Below are 15447 nucleotides of genomic sequence, written 5' to 3'. Positions count from 1 at the left end.
CTGCCGCAGTCAGCATTGGCCCCTGTGCCTTCACTGGCCACAGTGTGCGGGAGGCGTGTGTGTTGGCCTTCAGGCTTGTGAAAAAGAGCTTTAAGTTTCTCACCAAACGTTCATCTACCTCTTCAAGTCCAGTGAGGAGCAGGGAAACCGTTCCTGGTTCTGCATTCTCTCCACTCCTGTCCTCCTCATCACTCCAGCCACCATGGAGGGCCATAAGCCCAACATGCCATCATCCCCCTCTCCCTTCCCCAGCTACTGTCATAATCACCCGATGGCCACCCAGACCCGGGAGAGACCCAGGAGTCACCCTTCCTCCTCAAGCTAGTTCTAGCCATGGTACCCCCTGGTGGTGCTGGGATTCACCCCACCATCTTTGCCATCACAATTAGCCCCTGACCTGCTCCCCCAGCTTCCAGGATTTCTCCTCTCCCACCCTGCCTCCACAGTTGCCAAGGGGACCCATCCCAGTGGTTCTCTTAACTGGGATCCATGGGACCCTGGAGTTCCTCAGAGGCTGCTGGGAGGGGTGTTGATGGGGAGGTGGAGCTGATAGCCCCTCCTCAGCAGGAGCATTTAACGTCACCTGTTCCATGTGCTGGACTCCATGGGGAGGAGAAGCAGTGTGACATGGCCTACAGGAACAGCCAGGGGCCAGGGCTCTGTTTCGGATGCAGAGCTGATCGTGCAGCTGTGTCCTTCAATCTTGTGGCCTCTGAGGGGTGTCCAAGGTTACCAGGCCACACTCGCGCCCTCCCTGCTGGGCCTGCCCATCTCCTGTCCCCACCCAGCCCCTTCTCCCCTCCCTACCCTCTGCAAGGGACAATATGTCACTCTCTGTGAGTTTCCAGGCTGTAGTTGGCATTCGCGTAGCATTTGGAAAGGGACATTCCAGATCATGATGAAGTGTGCCTGCTTCTCACTCTCTCCACTCCTGTCCTGGTACAGCACCAGTCCCTGTGATTAAGTTCAACCAATCCCCCCATCCCAGCCCATTCCTATCCAAGACCGTGGGCAGTAAGCGCCTGTGGCTGGCTCAAGGTGGGATGTTACAGCTTAGCTGGGAGACAGCAACGTAAAACTCAGGGTCATTGGGCAGGGCCAGAGGGTCGCTCTTGGTAAGGGAACTAGAATGAGTGTTTGCTCAAGCAGTGAGGACAGCAGCAGCCATCAGGGTCATGAGCCCTGTGGGTGTCCCCAGCATCATTTAATTTCATCCTAACGCTGGCCCTCTGGGCAGGGAGGACTACTCCTTTTGTGCTCAGGAGGAAGCTGAGGCTCCGAGTGGCTCCGGGTTTTATGGAGGGTCACACCGTTGGGGCCAGGGCCTCAATTCTAGCCTAGTTCCAGTATCCCCAACTCCTACCCACCAGTCCTGCTTTAACTCACAGTGTCTGGCCCTGGAGTCACACCTCTCAGAACTGGGTGAGACTCTAATTGAATCAAATGAAAAAAAAAAAAAGGAAAGCCCTGATGTCTTGGTCTCTAACGACTTTGCTCGATCAAGAAGGAATTATAAGGCAGGCTGCCCAGTAGAAGCCACGGTCGTACCCAGGGACAGTCACACCCATGGAGCACCCTGCAAATGTGGGACCCCCAAGAGTGGCCTCTGTCCCTTCGTGGTGGGAACCACCCTCCTGCCACCCCCCTTCCTTTGTTCATCTCAATCATACTCACACATCTCAACCAAGATGGCCAAGACTCGAGGTCACCTTCCAAGGGACATCCCCAGCCCTTGGTGGTGGGAAGTCAGGGACCAGGGACTGCTTTCTGGGCCTTCCAGGAGCTGCCATAAGGTTGTCCTCACTGGGTCTCTACCTCCTGGTCCCTGACAGGCTCCCTCCTGGGCACCACTCACTCAGTGCCCATGTCCTCATGACTTTTATCACAGAGACATGGAAGCCAACACACTGGACATCTTGAAATGGGGCTCCCAGTGCTCGGGGCCCACCCAAATGTCACACGTCAAGTTTTTTCCACCGTATGTGTGCGGCTTCTCCACCTGCCCGGTAGACTGTGAAATGTACTCACAGGCTGCATCCTCCAAGCCATGGAAATCCCCTGAGTATGAGCACGCTGGCTGTCTTCCCTTCTTCCTTCCACCTGTAGCTAGAAAGGATCGTGTTGAAGTCAAGTCAGAGGCAGTTCCAGGGGAGGGGCAGGAAGGGAGCCACAGTGGGATAAGTGGGTGGGACGGCCTGAGTGGTGGGTTCAGAAACACGATGATGGCCTTGGCTTCCCCACCTCTGAGCTTGTCTGCAAGAAGCTGCTGCTGTGGAAGAAATGGCAAGTGATGGTGTGGATTTTGAAAGACAGAGAGCACCAGCACGTCCGATTCAAAATGTAAGGAGGTTTCAAGTCCCTCCTAGATGCCAGAGAGAAGATGCAGTGGCCGAGGTGGGTGGATGGTGCTGGGGGTGGGAGGTGAGGCAGCCAGGGTGGACCTAGAGTAGCGAACAGGATTCTTCCTCAGGATCTTCAGGAATAGTGAGGACACAAAACAGGGCCCCAGGACCCAGCTGAGAGGCTGTACGGAAGAAGCACTCCAGAGAGTGAGGCCTTGGCTTGCCCTCTGGCTGTGTTTCAGGAAGGCTGAGACGAGGATATTATGTAGATTTGAGTCTCTAGATTATGTATAGGGTAAGGTTTTCACAATTGGGGATAATCCATAAGCAACCATTTTGTTGGAAATAGATGGAAATAGATGCTCAGCGCCACAAAGAAGAGTAAGCACTGAGACAAAGGATCTTTCAGCAACACAATTTTTATTTCTTGGACTGCAGGAAAGGTACTCTCGCTAGCCATCTTGCCACAAGAGTACAATGAATAAAGGAAGACAGATAAATATATTCCTTACGCATCTGGGGTCATCCTTACTGCTGTGTCTGATCTCCGTTGGCTGGAGCCAGACCTCACAATCTAAACTAAAACCTGACTGGCTAATAACTTAAACTTTTCTAAACAGGTAAAAGCAATGGAGAGCCGAGACATGCCTGTGAGCACGTCCAGCACAGATATCTTGGTTAAAGTACAAGGACATAGAATGTACTACGTGCCTGTAAGCATGGCGTGTCTAACAGCTATATAGGATAGGGAGGGCTTAACAAAGTTATTAGCACATTTATTCTTTAACAAGAAAGGAAACCTTAGGAACTTTTCTATTTCCCACACATTTTCCTTCTAGTTTCATCTAAAGGCAGAGTAATTATAATGGACGTCTCCATGGAGCTATCCCCTGGCACCATCGTTGGTGCAAGTCCAAGACTGACCAGCTCTTCTCTGTTGGCAAATCCCAGCTGCATGTTGCTCAGAGCCAGTGTTCAGCAAACTGTGGCCCCCAGCCTGGTTGTGTAAATAAAGTTTTATTGGCAGGCGACTGTGCTCACTCATTTCTGTATTGTCTGTGACTGCTTTTGTGCTATCATGGCAGAGCGCGATAGTTTCCACAGAGACCATATGGCCTGCAAGCCTAAAATACTTACCTGGTCCTTCGCAGCAGGGGGACCCAGCCCCCAGGCAGTGGAGTGGTACCAGCCTGTGGCCTGTTAGGAACTGGACCCCGCAGCAGGAGGTGAGAACATTACTATCGGAGCTCCACCTCCTGTCAGATCAGCAGTGGCATTAGATTCTAATGAAAGCACGAACACTATTGTGAACTGTGCGTGTGAGGGATCTAGGTGGCATGCTCCTTGTGAGAAGCTAGTGCCCGATGATCTGGGGTGGAACAGTTTCATCCGGAAACCATCCCCTGCCGGTCTGTGGAAAAACTGTCTTCCATGAAACCCTGGTGCCAAAAAGGTTGCAGACCACTGCCTTACAGAAAATGTGTACCAACTCCTGCCCTTTTACAATTTTGAACTTTGTATTATTAAAGAGATCATTTGCACATCAAACGTTGTTTTATTTGGGATCACATATTTAAGAAAAAGGCCTACTTTTCAGATGAGGAAGTGGCGTTACAGTAACATTACCCGTAATCTACCGCTTCTTGCCCCGGAGGGCTAGAACCACGGTCCACAGGGGTTGTCTGTAGTTGATTGGCTGAATGGGCAGGGGGGTTGCACGGTGGGGAGGTCAGTGCCACACAGGGAGGAAGTGCCCTACGGGAATTTAGTTTCCACATCCTCAGGCTAAAGGAAAGTGCTGGTGTGGCAGCTGCAGTCCCAGATGTGCCAACATCTGGCTCGGGGTGCAGGTACACTAGAGTTCTAGCTAACTAGATGTTGACACATGCTGTATTTCAAGGACACTTGTTTCGGTAATATGTCAAGAAGATGGAAAAGTCCATCTAGAGATCTTCATTTTTGGTGTTGGGGCACAAGGCATCACTGCTTCACTACCTAGCAAGTGGGAGAAGCTTTAGCAACTTCGGCTGTGATTTCATCTACTCCATTGCATCAGTCACTTGCAGAAACGTACCTTTAATTAAGCAGCAGGTGCATCTTACTTTTATCTAGAGGAGGTCAGTCAGTATAGAGTCATGCATTTTGAGGATCTGTATAGGCTGCCAACATGCAGAGACATACAAAATTCATATAAATATCTAAAGACTCTTCAATCACTTTCCAGGTGTTACTCCACATTTTCTGGTCTGCACATTTCTGCTGTGACTTTGGAATGTGTTGATGCGTTGTGGTCTTTGTAAAGAAACTGCATTAAGTATTTAAAGGCGAAGAAGGTTCTTTCTGATACTTTCACAATATTGGGTAAGGTTTTAAAAGACTCCAAAATAATCATTGTTTTTGTCTTCCACTCAGAACAAGAACATGCACTGTTTATAGAAGTCTGGAGGATGGTGGTCCAGATTCCATGCTGCTAAGACCGCTTTGTCTCAGGAGACTGCCCATGGCAGGCACAGGCATCAAACAAGTCTCCTTCTCTCTCTCTCTTTCTCACTCTCAGCCCTCAAGTCTGGATGATAGAAGAGGCAGCCGCCCCCGGTCCATGGTGCGGTCCTTCACGATGCCTTCCTCATCCCGGCCTCTGTCCGTGGCCTCTGTCTCTTCCCTCTCATCTGACAGCACCCCTTCCAGGCCAGGCTCCGATGGGTGAGTCAAGCACACAGCAGGGCGGGGCTGAGCAGCGAGGTCTTCGGGGCTCTGGAAGAAGCCACTCAGAGCCCTGGGTTTATTTTCTTACAACTGAGGATTTTGTGTTCATCAGAATTATCTTTGAAACTGAGACCCTCAGAGACTTTCTAACCATAGTGCCCAATATTACTTTGAGGTCGTGTTAGTTTTTGAGAAAAACCTCCTCTCTTTGGGTACCACTTTGGGGAAGGTTTTCGTCCGATTTTAGAACCTCCAGTGAGTGTTCAGTCCTCTTCATCATGGCTTAGAACAAGCTTGTCCAACCTGTGGCCTGTAGGCCACATGCAGCCCAGGATGGCTTTGAATGTGGCCCAACACCAAGCCATAAACTCCCATCAAACATTCCGAGATTATTTTTGTGATTTCTTTTTTACATAGCTCATCAGCTATTGTTAGTGTTAATGTACTTTATGTGTGGCCAAGACAATTCTTCTTCTTGTTCTTTTTTTTGAGATGGAATCTTGCTCTTGTCACCCAGGCTGGAGTGCAGTGGCATGATCTTGGCTCACTGCAACCTCTGCCTCCCGGGTTGAAGCGATTCTCCTGCCTCAACCTCCTGAGTAGCTGGGATTACAGGCACGCACCACCGTGCCTGGCTAATATTTGTATTTTTCATAGAGACGGGGTTTCGCTGTGTTGGCCAGGCTGGTCTCCAACTCCTGACCATGTGATCCACCCACCTCGGCCTCCCAAAGTGCTAGGATTGCAAGCATGAGCCACCGTGCCCGACTTACTACTTCTTCTTCTAATGTGGCTCAGGGAAGCCAAAAGATTGGACACCCTCGGGAAGAAGCAGGGTGCCTTCTCTGCTGGCCAAGCGCTTTGTACTTTTCGCCTCCTGTTCACCTCCAGGGTGTCGTGCCTGGGCAGGAGCTGGTGGGTCTGGGCATGACACAACCTCCACTGACCACCCGTGACACCATTCTGCCAAGCCAGCTGTCACCGAGTCAGGCTTTCATGATGGACGACTGGGCCACCTTCTTTTTTCTTTTCCTCCCTTCCTCATTTTTTTGGAGAGCAAATTTGGTGTTTATTTTTGTTTCTGGTGAGGTTTATTGCCTTTTAAAGGGAAATGGTGTTTAAGTGAATGCTTCTGAGAATGACTATCTGTCCCTACTTTTTAGGGCAACTCGGGAAACTATAAGGCATATTATCCTTTTTTAAAACATTGTTGTTTTTGAGGCAGACACTCTGCCATCCAGGCTGGAGTGCAGTGGTGCAATCACAGCTCACTGCAGCCTCCACTTCCCAGGCTTAAGTGATCGTAATGATTTTTAAGTGAACAGTTCGGTGGCATTGAGTACGTTCACATTGCTGTGCAGTCATCCCACCATCCACCTCCGGAACTCTTTAAACTTGCCAAACTGAAACTCTATACTCATTTAACAAGAATTCCCCACTCTACCTCCCCTTACTAATTAAACACTCACTTCCCATTCTCCTCTCCCCCTGCCCCTCACAATGTCCACTTTTTTTTTTTTTGAGACAGAGTCTCACTCTGTTACCTGGACTGGAGTGCAGTGGCATGATCTCGGCTCACTGCAACCTCCACCTCCCAAGTTCAAGCGATTCTTCTGCCTCAGCCTCCCGAGTAGCTGGGACTACAGGTGCATGCCACCACACGCTGCTAACTTTTTGTATTTTTAGCAGAGACGGGGTTTCACCATGTCAGCCAGGATGGTCTCAGTCTCCTGACCTTGTGATCTGCCCACCTTGGCCTCCCAAAGTGCTGGGATTACAGGCATGAGCCACCGCGCCCAGCCAGTGTCCACTTTCCACCACTGTGATTTTGACTATTTGAAGTACCCATGGGCCACTTTCTTTTTACAAGGCCTCTTTGGAGATGCATTTTTGCTCTCTAGTACCCAGTACTTAACATTCACTGAGCACACACTGTGGCTCTTGCATTAGCTCAAAGTATTGCAAAGAGAACCGCAGTATTGGTATTTTTGTGTGTGTGTGTGTATTTTTGAGTGGCAAGCATGTGAAGTTTGTTCTTATACAAAACGAAAAAACTGTTGCTGCAATTTAAACAACATAGAAGAACCTCTGATTGTTTTACTGCCGATTTGAGCAGTTGTTTGTATGTCCAATCCCATCTGGTTTACAATCCATCACCCTAAGACACTCACAGAGATCTGGCCCCTTCAACACACAGACACAAACTTCCAGAGGGTCCCAAGGGATGGCTCAACTCTGACTGCCCTTTGTTGCCAATGACTGATGTGCCCGGTGGATAATTGCAAACTATCCCCACGTTTTTTCTTAACAGTAATTTTTATCAGCGTCTGATATTTATAAGGCCAAGTCCATATGGAAATTCTCAATTTAAAGGTATTTAAATCATGTGTGCTTGTCACTTACAGCAAGATTGCTAAAGATATTTAATTCAACTTCTCCCCGAGAAAAACCCCCAGGCTGGTTATGGAAAGGTTTTTATATTTCTAGGAACATAGGGGTTAGGGTGGAAATTGATGGAGAGGTTTTAGATAGAAGAGTGGTGAATTGCACATGTGAGCTTGGGCTGCTGGCTCTTTCCCAGAAGGCATTTGTTTAACCTTTAACTGGAAGGCATCTTTATTACGGTCCAGAGTTGTGTTCATTCTTGGGGTTACCACCCTTTGCTATCTAACCAATGTGGAGAAAATGAGGCTTTGGTCTCAAATGGCACAGATTACGTGTAGAATAAAGTTCATCCTGTAGGCGGTTGCTTCTCATGATGTAGAAATTTAAAACTCCACCTGCCTTTCTCTGGGTTCTTTGAATACCCATCAGGATTTCACAGCCTAGCTCTTCTTCCTGAGCTAAAGAGCATCTACTGATCCTTTTCTTGCCTATATTAATTATCTCAAGTTCTGCTAAACTAGAATAAAATCATGAAATGTTTGGTTGTTGCTTATAATAGATTAAACATTTAACACCGAATGGGTATGGATATATTGTCTATCCAGTGGGAAAAGTCCAGATGTCCCAAAATGCCTTAATGATCTAAGTCAATACTGGTATATTTTATCAATCATTTTTAATTTTTAAGCATTTTATTATAGAAAAATTTCAAAGCTGAGTACAGTGGCTCATGCCTAAAATCTCAGCACATTGGGAGGCTGAGGCAGGTGGATTGCTTGAGCTCTTGAGTTCAAGACAAGCCTGGACAACGTAACAAAACCCCATCTCTACAAAAAAATATAAAAAATAGCTGGGTGTGGTGCTGCATGCCTGTAGTCTCTACTTGGAAAGCTGAGGTGGGAGGATCACCTGAGCCTGGGGAGGTTGAGGCTGTAGTGAGCCGTGATGGCACCACTGCACTCCAGCCTGGGCAACAGAGTGAGACTCTGTCTCAGAAAAAAAGAAAAATTTCAGCCCCATCAGCCAGTCTTGACAATTATCACCTTTTAACTAGCCTTTTTTTTCAATCTATATCAATCACATTTTCCAGCAAATCTTAAATATCATACCATTTTATCTATAGATATTTCAATACAAATTTCTAAAAGGTGTGAACTCTTTGTTAAAACCAGAACTAGGTTGTATTATATAAACTTTATAGTAATACAGTTTATTTCACACCAAAAATACTGACAGGAATTCCGTATTATAATAATATATTAGTGTTAATTTCCCATTATCACGAATGTCTTTCTTTAGTTTGTTTGAGGCAAAATCCAAATAAGGTTCCCACCTTGCACCTTGCACTTGGTTGATATTCTCTAAGTCTCTTTTAATCCCCTTTCTTCCCTTGTAATTTAATTGTGGACAATCCTAGGTTGTGTATCCTGCCATGGCCCCACCATCAGGACTTTGCTGACAGCGTGCCCCATCGCACTGTTTCATTCATGTCTCGATTCTCCGTATTCCCTACGTACTGGCAGTTGAATCTAGTGATTTGATCGATTCAGATTTGGTCGAGGGATAAGATGACTTCATAGATACTTGTGTGTTCTTCCACTCAGAGGTACACCATATCCTGTTCTCTCTCCTATGGAGATGTTAACAGCTATTGATAATCAGTGCTTAGATTCAGCACCATTGCTGTTGACGTAGTACACGTACCTTCGCAGCAGATCCTACAGCATAGCCACATTAGATGGGAGAAGCAAAAAGTAGGTGGTGGTTCTTGCTCTGGTCAGTCTGCATCTTCAGCGGGTGTAAGCGCAGTTTTGTGAATGATCCTTCCCTTCCTGGTTTATCTTACTCCCCACTGTGGGACATGCAGCGTGGAAGTCAGCACTGAGCAAATCAGTGGGGAGCGAGATCGCTGCAATGGCCGTCTTTTCTTTTTCTTTTTTTTTTTTTGAGACAGGATCTGACTCCATCACCCAGGCTGGAGTGCAGTGGCACAGTCTCGGCTCACTGCAATCTCCGCTTCCCAGGCTCAAGCCATCATGCCACCTCAGCCTCCTGAGCAGCTGGGACTACAGGTGTGCACCACCATGCCCAGCTAATTTTTGTGTGTTTTGTAGAGACAGGGCCTTGCTACATTGGCCAGGCTGGTCTCGAACTCCTGACCTCAAGTGATCCACCCGCCTAGGCCTCCCCAAGTGCTGGTATTACAGGCCTGAGCCACTGCGCCCAGCCCCGCAATGGTCTTCTTCATGAGAACAGTGGTTTTCTTCCAAGTGTCCCATTCAGAAATACATGTAAGAGAAACCAGAGGTAGGATGAAAATATGGCTGGCTGGCGACATTTTCTTCTCTTGAAACCATGCTCCCCTTAAAGAAGGCAATTTCTTCTCCAGGCAGTTCAGGAAGTCAGGTTTAGAAGGTGCCGTGAGGGCTCAGAGCTCCAAAGAGCAGGCTGTGTTTTGCAAATGTAAGAAAGTAACAGCACTGCCTTCTCACATAACTTTGTGAGTTACGCTGTAAGATTTTTCAGGTGTGCGCATGCCTTCATTCATTCAGCTGTCTCTCCTGACTCCTCCTCACAGCAGGAGCTGCTAGGGATGAGACTCCAGTCATTTCTTCTGCCTCGTGATAGGACTTCCTTGGACCAGAAACAGGATGGACATGCCAATCTTGTGTTGGAGTGACAAATCGCAATCGTGTGTGGATGCGTGCACACACTAACCTTTTGGTACATGCCTTAGAAACTAGCCCAAGATTCATTTACTCCATGGTGTAGCCACGAATGTGTTTTTACAGCAACTGTGGGGTAGGCAGAAGGGTGGTGGTGTCTTTATATCCTTTTATAAATGAGGCAGAGGTTACAAGGACATGAGGAGTCACTTGCAGGTGGCAGAGCTAGCATGCAGGTCTTCTGACTCCAACTCAGTTGCTGGCTGGAAACCTCAAGGCATTGAGTCCCAACACCTGTGAGTCCCAGCACCTTTGAGTCCCAGCACCTGTGAGCCGGGCCTGGCTTGCTTCTGACCGAGCCATACAAAGTGCTTCCACCTGGAAACAAGTCTCTGTAATCACAGAGACTTGGTCAGAATTAAGCTAGCAGACATTTCTTTGCATTGGCATCTATCTTTCCCCATTAAAAAATAGACAGCATATTTGTATATAAATCTCTAAAAGATGTGGGTTCCCCTTTTGAAATACACCCTAAATACCATCCTTCCATCGTAAATGAACAGTTCCTTAATATCGTCATCAGATATCTGGCCAGACTTCACATTTGCCCTATCATGCTAAGAGTTCTCTTTTTCCAGTTTGTCCGTGCATCTGGTGACTATGTATCTGAAGTCGCCCTCAGCCTCCCTTTTAAATCATTGCTTTCCCTGTAACTGTCTTGGATGGGTCGTGAGTGACTTGACGGGCGTCTGCGGGTGGAAAGCACTCGCTGTCCTATTAAGACGTCGTTGACCTTTCCTTTAGATTTGCTCTGGAGCCTCTGCTGCCAAAGAAAATGCACTCCAGGTCCCAGGACAAGCTGGACAAGGACGACCTGGAGAAGGAGAAGAAGGACAAGAAGAAGGAAAAAAGGAACAGCAAACATCAAGAGATCTTTGAGAAAGAATTTAAACCCACCGACATTTCCCTGCAGCAGTCTGAGGCCGTGATCCTTTCAGAAACGGTAACCTGACAGAGTATCTTCCCTTGCTCTGCGGCAGCCTCAGGGACCTACCTTTGCCCCACCTGTAGCCAACATGGCTGCCAGCGGGCTTTTATTGAACTTGTTGTAAAATTGCAACTCAAAAACCTGGCATCCTCCTCCCCTAGCCTCAGATGACCCCAGGCAGTAGGACGGCAGGAGCCACAGAGAGGCCCGGAGGAGGCTGGGCTTAGCATTCATCCGCCTTCCTGGGCCTGGGCCTGGGCCTGGGGCGGGGCCAGCAGGGCCCACGCGTGTCTAGGCTCCGCTGCTCTGTTGGACTTGTTTCCCACCCATGTCCTGATATCCCGGAAGATGAGCAGGAGGGCTTTTGCTGTCAGGAAACAGTCCTCCGTGCCAGCTAATGGCTTCCCCTTGCCCTTCGCTGACTGGAACTCAAGCTAGTCATGGCCCAAGTATTAAAATCAGCTCAGCTAGAATCCAAAGACCTCTTCGCTCTGGGCCCCAGCAGCTGAACCTGGTCTTGGGGTATCCTGCTCTGTCTCATCTGCTCCATGTTTCAGTCTCCTGGCCATCTTTCAGAAGCACTAACAGGGTCTTCACGGGGCATGTGCTGCTGAGCTGACCTTAAACACGGGTCCCAGTGAGTCTAGTTCATTCCTCAGTTGTGGACGTGTGAGGGCCGTGAAACCCGAGGAGGTGGTTCTCTTCCTGGGGCTGGGCCTGAGGGCTGATCCTCCCAGAAGTGCCCCGCACTGGGAGTCTGTGTTAGTCTGCTTTATGTTACTGTGAAGCAGTGTGCGCTGGAGGATGGGGGGTTTCAGGCTCTTTTAAATAACTCCATCTCACATGAACTGATAGAATGAGAACCCACCCATCACCCCCATTACTGCAAGGACATCACTAAGCCCTTGGTGAGAGACCTGTTCCCATGACCCAGACACCTCCCGCTGGCCACACCCCCAGCATTTCAACTTGAGATTTGGAGGGGACAGATAATCTGAGCTGTATCAGAGTCTGAGTGCAAAGATGAGGCACAGCCCACTTCCAGGAAGAACTTGATTCAGAAAGTGCTATCTGTAGCTGGAAACATAAAGGGTTCTCATGGGCTGTCAGCGTCAAAGGCTAAGTCAGGATTGGAGCTGCCGTCTCTGGAAATGGGTGGGTGTTTGCTTGTCTCAGCCCTGGGCAGTCGGCGGGCTGTGATTAGAGGGTTCGACTTACTGCACTGCTTGTTTATAGCTTAAAACACAGAAGGTACGTTTTATCTAGACTGCGTGCCACTCAGAAAGCAGTCACATGCTACTTGGCTATCCGGAGGTGGAAGGCAGACGCCCCAGTCATGACTTGATGTCTAGCAGGCCAGTGCTCCTCTGCGGCCTCTGGGTATGTGCTGTGGCTGCAGCTGGGCTGGAGGATTCCTGTGAGGGTGACTGAGCATGTCAGGCCCAGGGAGGCACTGGCTGGAGGCTGGCCTGAAGCACCCAGACACTCAGCCTCCAGCAGATCGAGGGGTTCCTGACCACACAGCATGCTCTGTCTGCTATTTTAGGAAGTTGGGGTGCCCAGCACCCCAGGGGCTGGCTGAAGTCTCCTTCTCTCAAGCCCCAGGTAGACTTCTCAAGTCTCAAAACGTCACAACTGGGTAGGGGAATTAACAGAAGCATTTTTGAATATGACTTAGTGCCAGACACTGTGCAAGCCTTTCAAGCATTTTAATTTAAGCTCCGTTTTAAGATGCTAAATTGGAGGGGCTTGGAGATGTTGTGCCAAGTGGCAGAATTGATCACAGCTGACTTGTGTAAAAAGAAGTCCAAGGACACATGTGCACACGTGACAGGCACAGAGCCAACAGTCCCTGCCCCTAGGGGCCCAAGCATCCTTCTAGGATCCTTGCAAACAGTGGGGCTAGCGGGAGCACCACGAGGGCCACCTCCCCATGGTTGGCCCTAGTACACTCAGCAAATCACCAAGGTCGGAGCACAGAACCCTGGCTGTGCTTCTCAGCATCCGGCCCAGCGTCAGCAGAAGCCTTCCAGCACCAGGAGATGAGGAATCTGGACCTCCCGCTAGGGACACACTTACTATTCTTGGTCCAGCCCAGCAACTGTCTGTCTACACAGAGGCCACCTCCTCCAGGGGACAGGTGTTGGCAAAGTCTCTGAGGACAGTCAGACACCTAAAATTTCCTAGCAGGCGGCTACACGCCTGTGACCAGCCATGCACAGCAGGGGAGGTGGGGAGGAGGTTCACTGGAGCAGAAGCAGCAACCCATTACCTGGGGACATCAACCACGCCCCTACCCCATGCTGGCCTCCCCTGCACCCCAGCTTCTGCAAAGGTTTTCCCTCGTCACCTCTGGGGCTGAGTTCAGTTTCCTACTTGATTTGCATCATCAACAATTTTCTGACCTTTAGCTGAGCCTCTCCAGCCAGAGCCTCCAGGCTGCAATTTGCATCTTGACGCCCTCTGAATCAGAATGTGCCTGCCCTGGGATGCAGAGAAGCCAGAGAAGCACCTTAGCAGACCTGAAATTTCTCCTGCCAGCGCTTTCACCCTCAGCGGGCCCAGCACATCACCCAGCCTTTCCTGACTTCCCCTGGCAGTTCTGCTGCCTGGAACAAGGCCATTTCTGCAGAGGAGGTGCAGCTCCTGGGTGCTGGGCTCCCCCGTCAGCACAGGATAGTTCTGGAAATAGACCTGTTGGGCTGGCTCTGTCACTCATTTAGCAGAGGGCCTGAACCTTCCTCCCAAGCCTGGTTCCCATTTCCTCCTTCCAGCCTCAGTAACCTCTAGACTGGCCCTGGCTCGGCTGATTCCTCCCGGGGCAGACATTGCAGCCTACCTGCTCTGTTGCTCACCCGAACCAGCACAGCCCATCCGCCAGGCCCCCAGACCCAGCCGCAGCACCAAGCCTGGAGCTGCCCACTCACCTGCCTGCCCTTCCTGTGGGGAGAATCTCGACCCCTCCTTTTCAGCTGGGTTAATACGTTTTCTAATTACTCCTGCCTCAGAGTGTTTTGTAGCTGCTCCAGTTCCCCAAAGCCTAATGATCTGAGACCAACCTGTAAGAAATATATAAATACAACTTACTGATGGAACAGACAGGGAAAGGGCTTAGGTGGAGAAAGTCAAGTGCCTCCAAAAGCCAGAGATGGGCAGGAAAAAATGCATTGAAAAGGAGAGAAGAATCCCTGCCAGTAATGACCTAGGATGTGAGAACAAGCAAAGGAATGGAATAGCAAAAACCCTTCAGCCAATTCCTAGACTTTCACGTACATGCTGAGGAAGACCAAAGCGTGATGAGCACACCTGGGGAATTCCGCCATTGAACGGGCCATTTATTCTGTTCTTGACCGCATGGAGGTTGCCCTGTGTTCTCGCTGGGCATCTGCGTGGCTTGGACCAATACTCAACCACTCTGCATCCAGATGCTGGCCAGCCCAGGCTGTGTGAGGACAGCAGTGTGAGCCCCTCGTGTGTGGGAGGTCTGCTGTAACCACAAGCTGGGCAACTCCAACCCAGAAATTCATTGTCTCCCAGTTCTAGAGGCCCAGGAGGGCCGATTCCTTCAGAAACTGCCACGTGCCTCTCTCCTCCTGTCTGGGGCTTTGCTGGCCATCTCTGGCGTTTCTTGGCTGATAGAAGCATCACCCTGACCTCTGCTTTCATCTTCACGTCATGCCCTCCCAAATTTGGACACAGGTCCATGTCCAAATTTTCCTTTTTTATAAGGTCACCTGTCCTATTGGATTAGGACCTGTTACTGGGAAGTGTGCGGGTCCTTGATTCTTGGAAGAAAGAATTTAGCCAAGAGACCAATTAGTAAAATAGACAAATTGGTAAAATAGGTAAAGTAGGCTTATTAAGGAAGTAAAATTAGAGCAGAGCCCAGAGGAGGAGCAGGCTGGTCCGGAGAGCAGCCCCCGGAAGTTCTGTGTTGCCCTTTTATATTGGCCTGTTTGAAGTTCCCATCTCTGTCATAAGCCTCTCCCTTTGTCTTTCTCTGTTTTCCCCACTGTGTCTAAAGTGTCCGCCTCGTCCCTGCCTAGTTCCCACCCAGGTTTGTGGGGAAGCTTTCCCTGCCTAGTTCCCGCCCAGGTTTGTGCAGAAGCTTTCCCTGCCTAGTTCGCTTGCTGCCAGTTGATGTGCATGCACAGGGCCCGGGTATCAGGAGGGATCCTACCTGTGGCGGCGTTGTGCATCACGGCCACCCCGAGAAGGTCGCGTGGTGGTCAAATCTGTACTTACTGTGCGTGCGTCCCTCTTCGGAATTAACCCCTTGCCCTGTTTCCCTCCGGATCAGCATGTAGCTAGCTACATTCTAACAGGTTAGCTGCAGAGGAAGCACTTACCCGGTGTCTAT

At 49.5% G+C, this 15447-nt stretch overlaps 1 protein-coding gene across 2 annotated transcripts in view; it reads left to right on the top strand.

The window, feature by feature from the left end:
- The window catches only part of DOCK1 (dedicator of cytokinesis 1), a 543465-nt gene that overhangs the window by 519265 nt on the left and 8753 nt on the right, over positions 1 to 15447 (top strand). For both annotated transcript variants that reach the window (XM_021671705.2, XM_021671704.2), the window contains exons 48-49: positions 4900 to 5045; positions 10904 to 11102. In XM_021671705.2, coding sequence (XP_021527380.2) covers positions 4900 to 5045; positions 10904 to 11102 — 345 coding nt within the window. The remainder of the gene's footprint in view (positions 1 to 4899; positions 5046 to 10903; positions 11103 to 15447) is intronic.

The sequence above is a fragment of the Aotus nancymaae genome, unplaced genomic scaffold, assembly GCF_030222135.1.
Source record: "Aotus nancymaae isolate 86718 unplaced genomic scaffold, 86718_ANA_hifiasm-v0.15.2.pri h1tg000010l, whole genome shotgun sequence".
Lineage (NCBI taxonomy): Eukaryota > Metazoa > Chordata > Mammalia > Primates > Aotidae > Aotus > Aotus nancymaae.
Note: the sequence above shows the minus strand (reverse complement) of the source record. Positions and strands in the feature narration are given on the sequence as shown.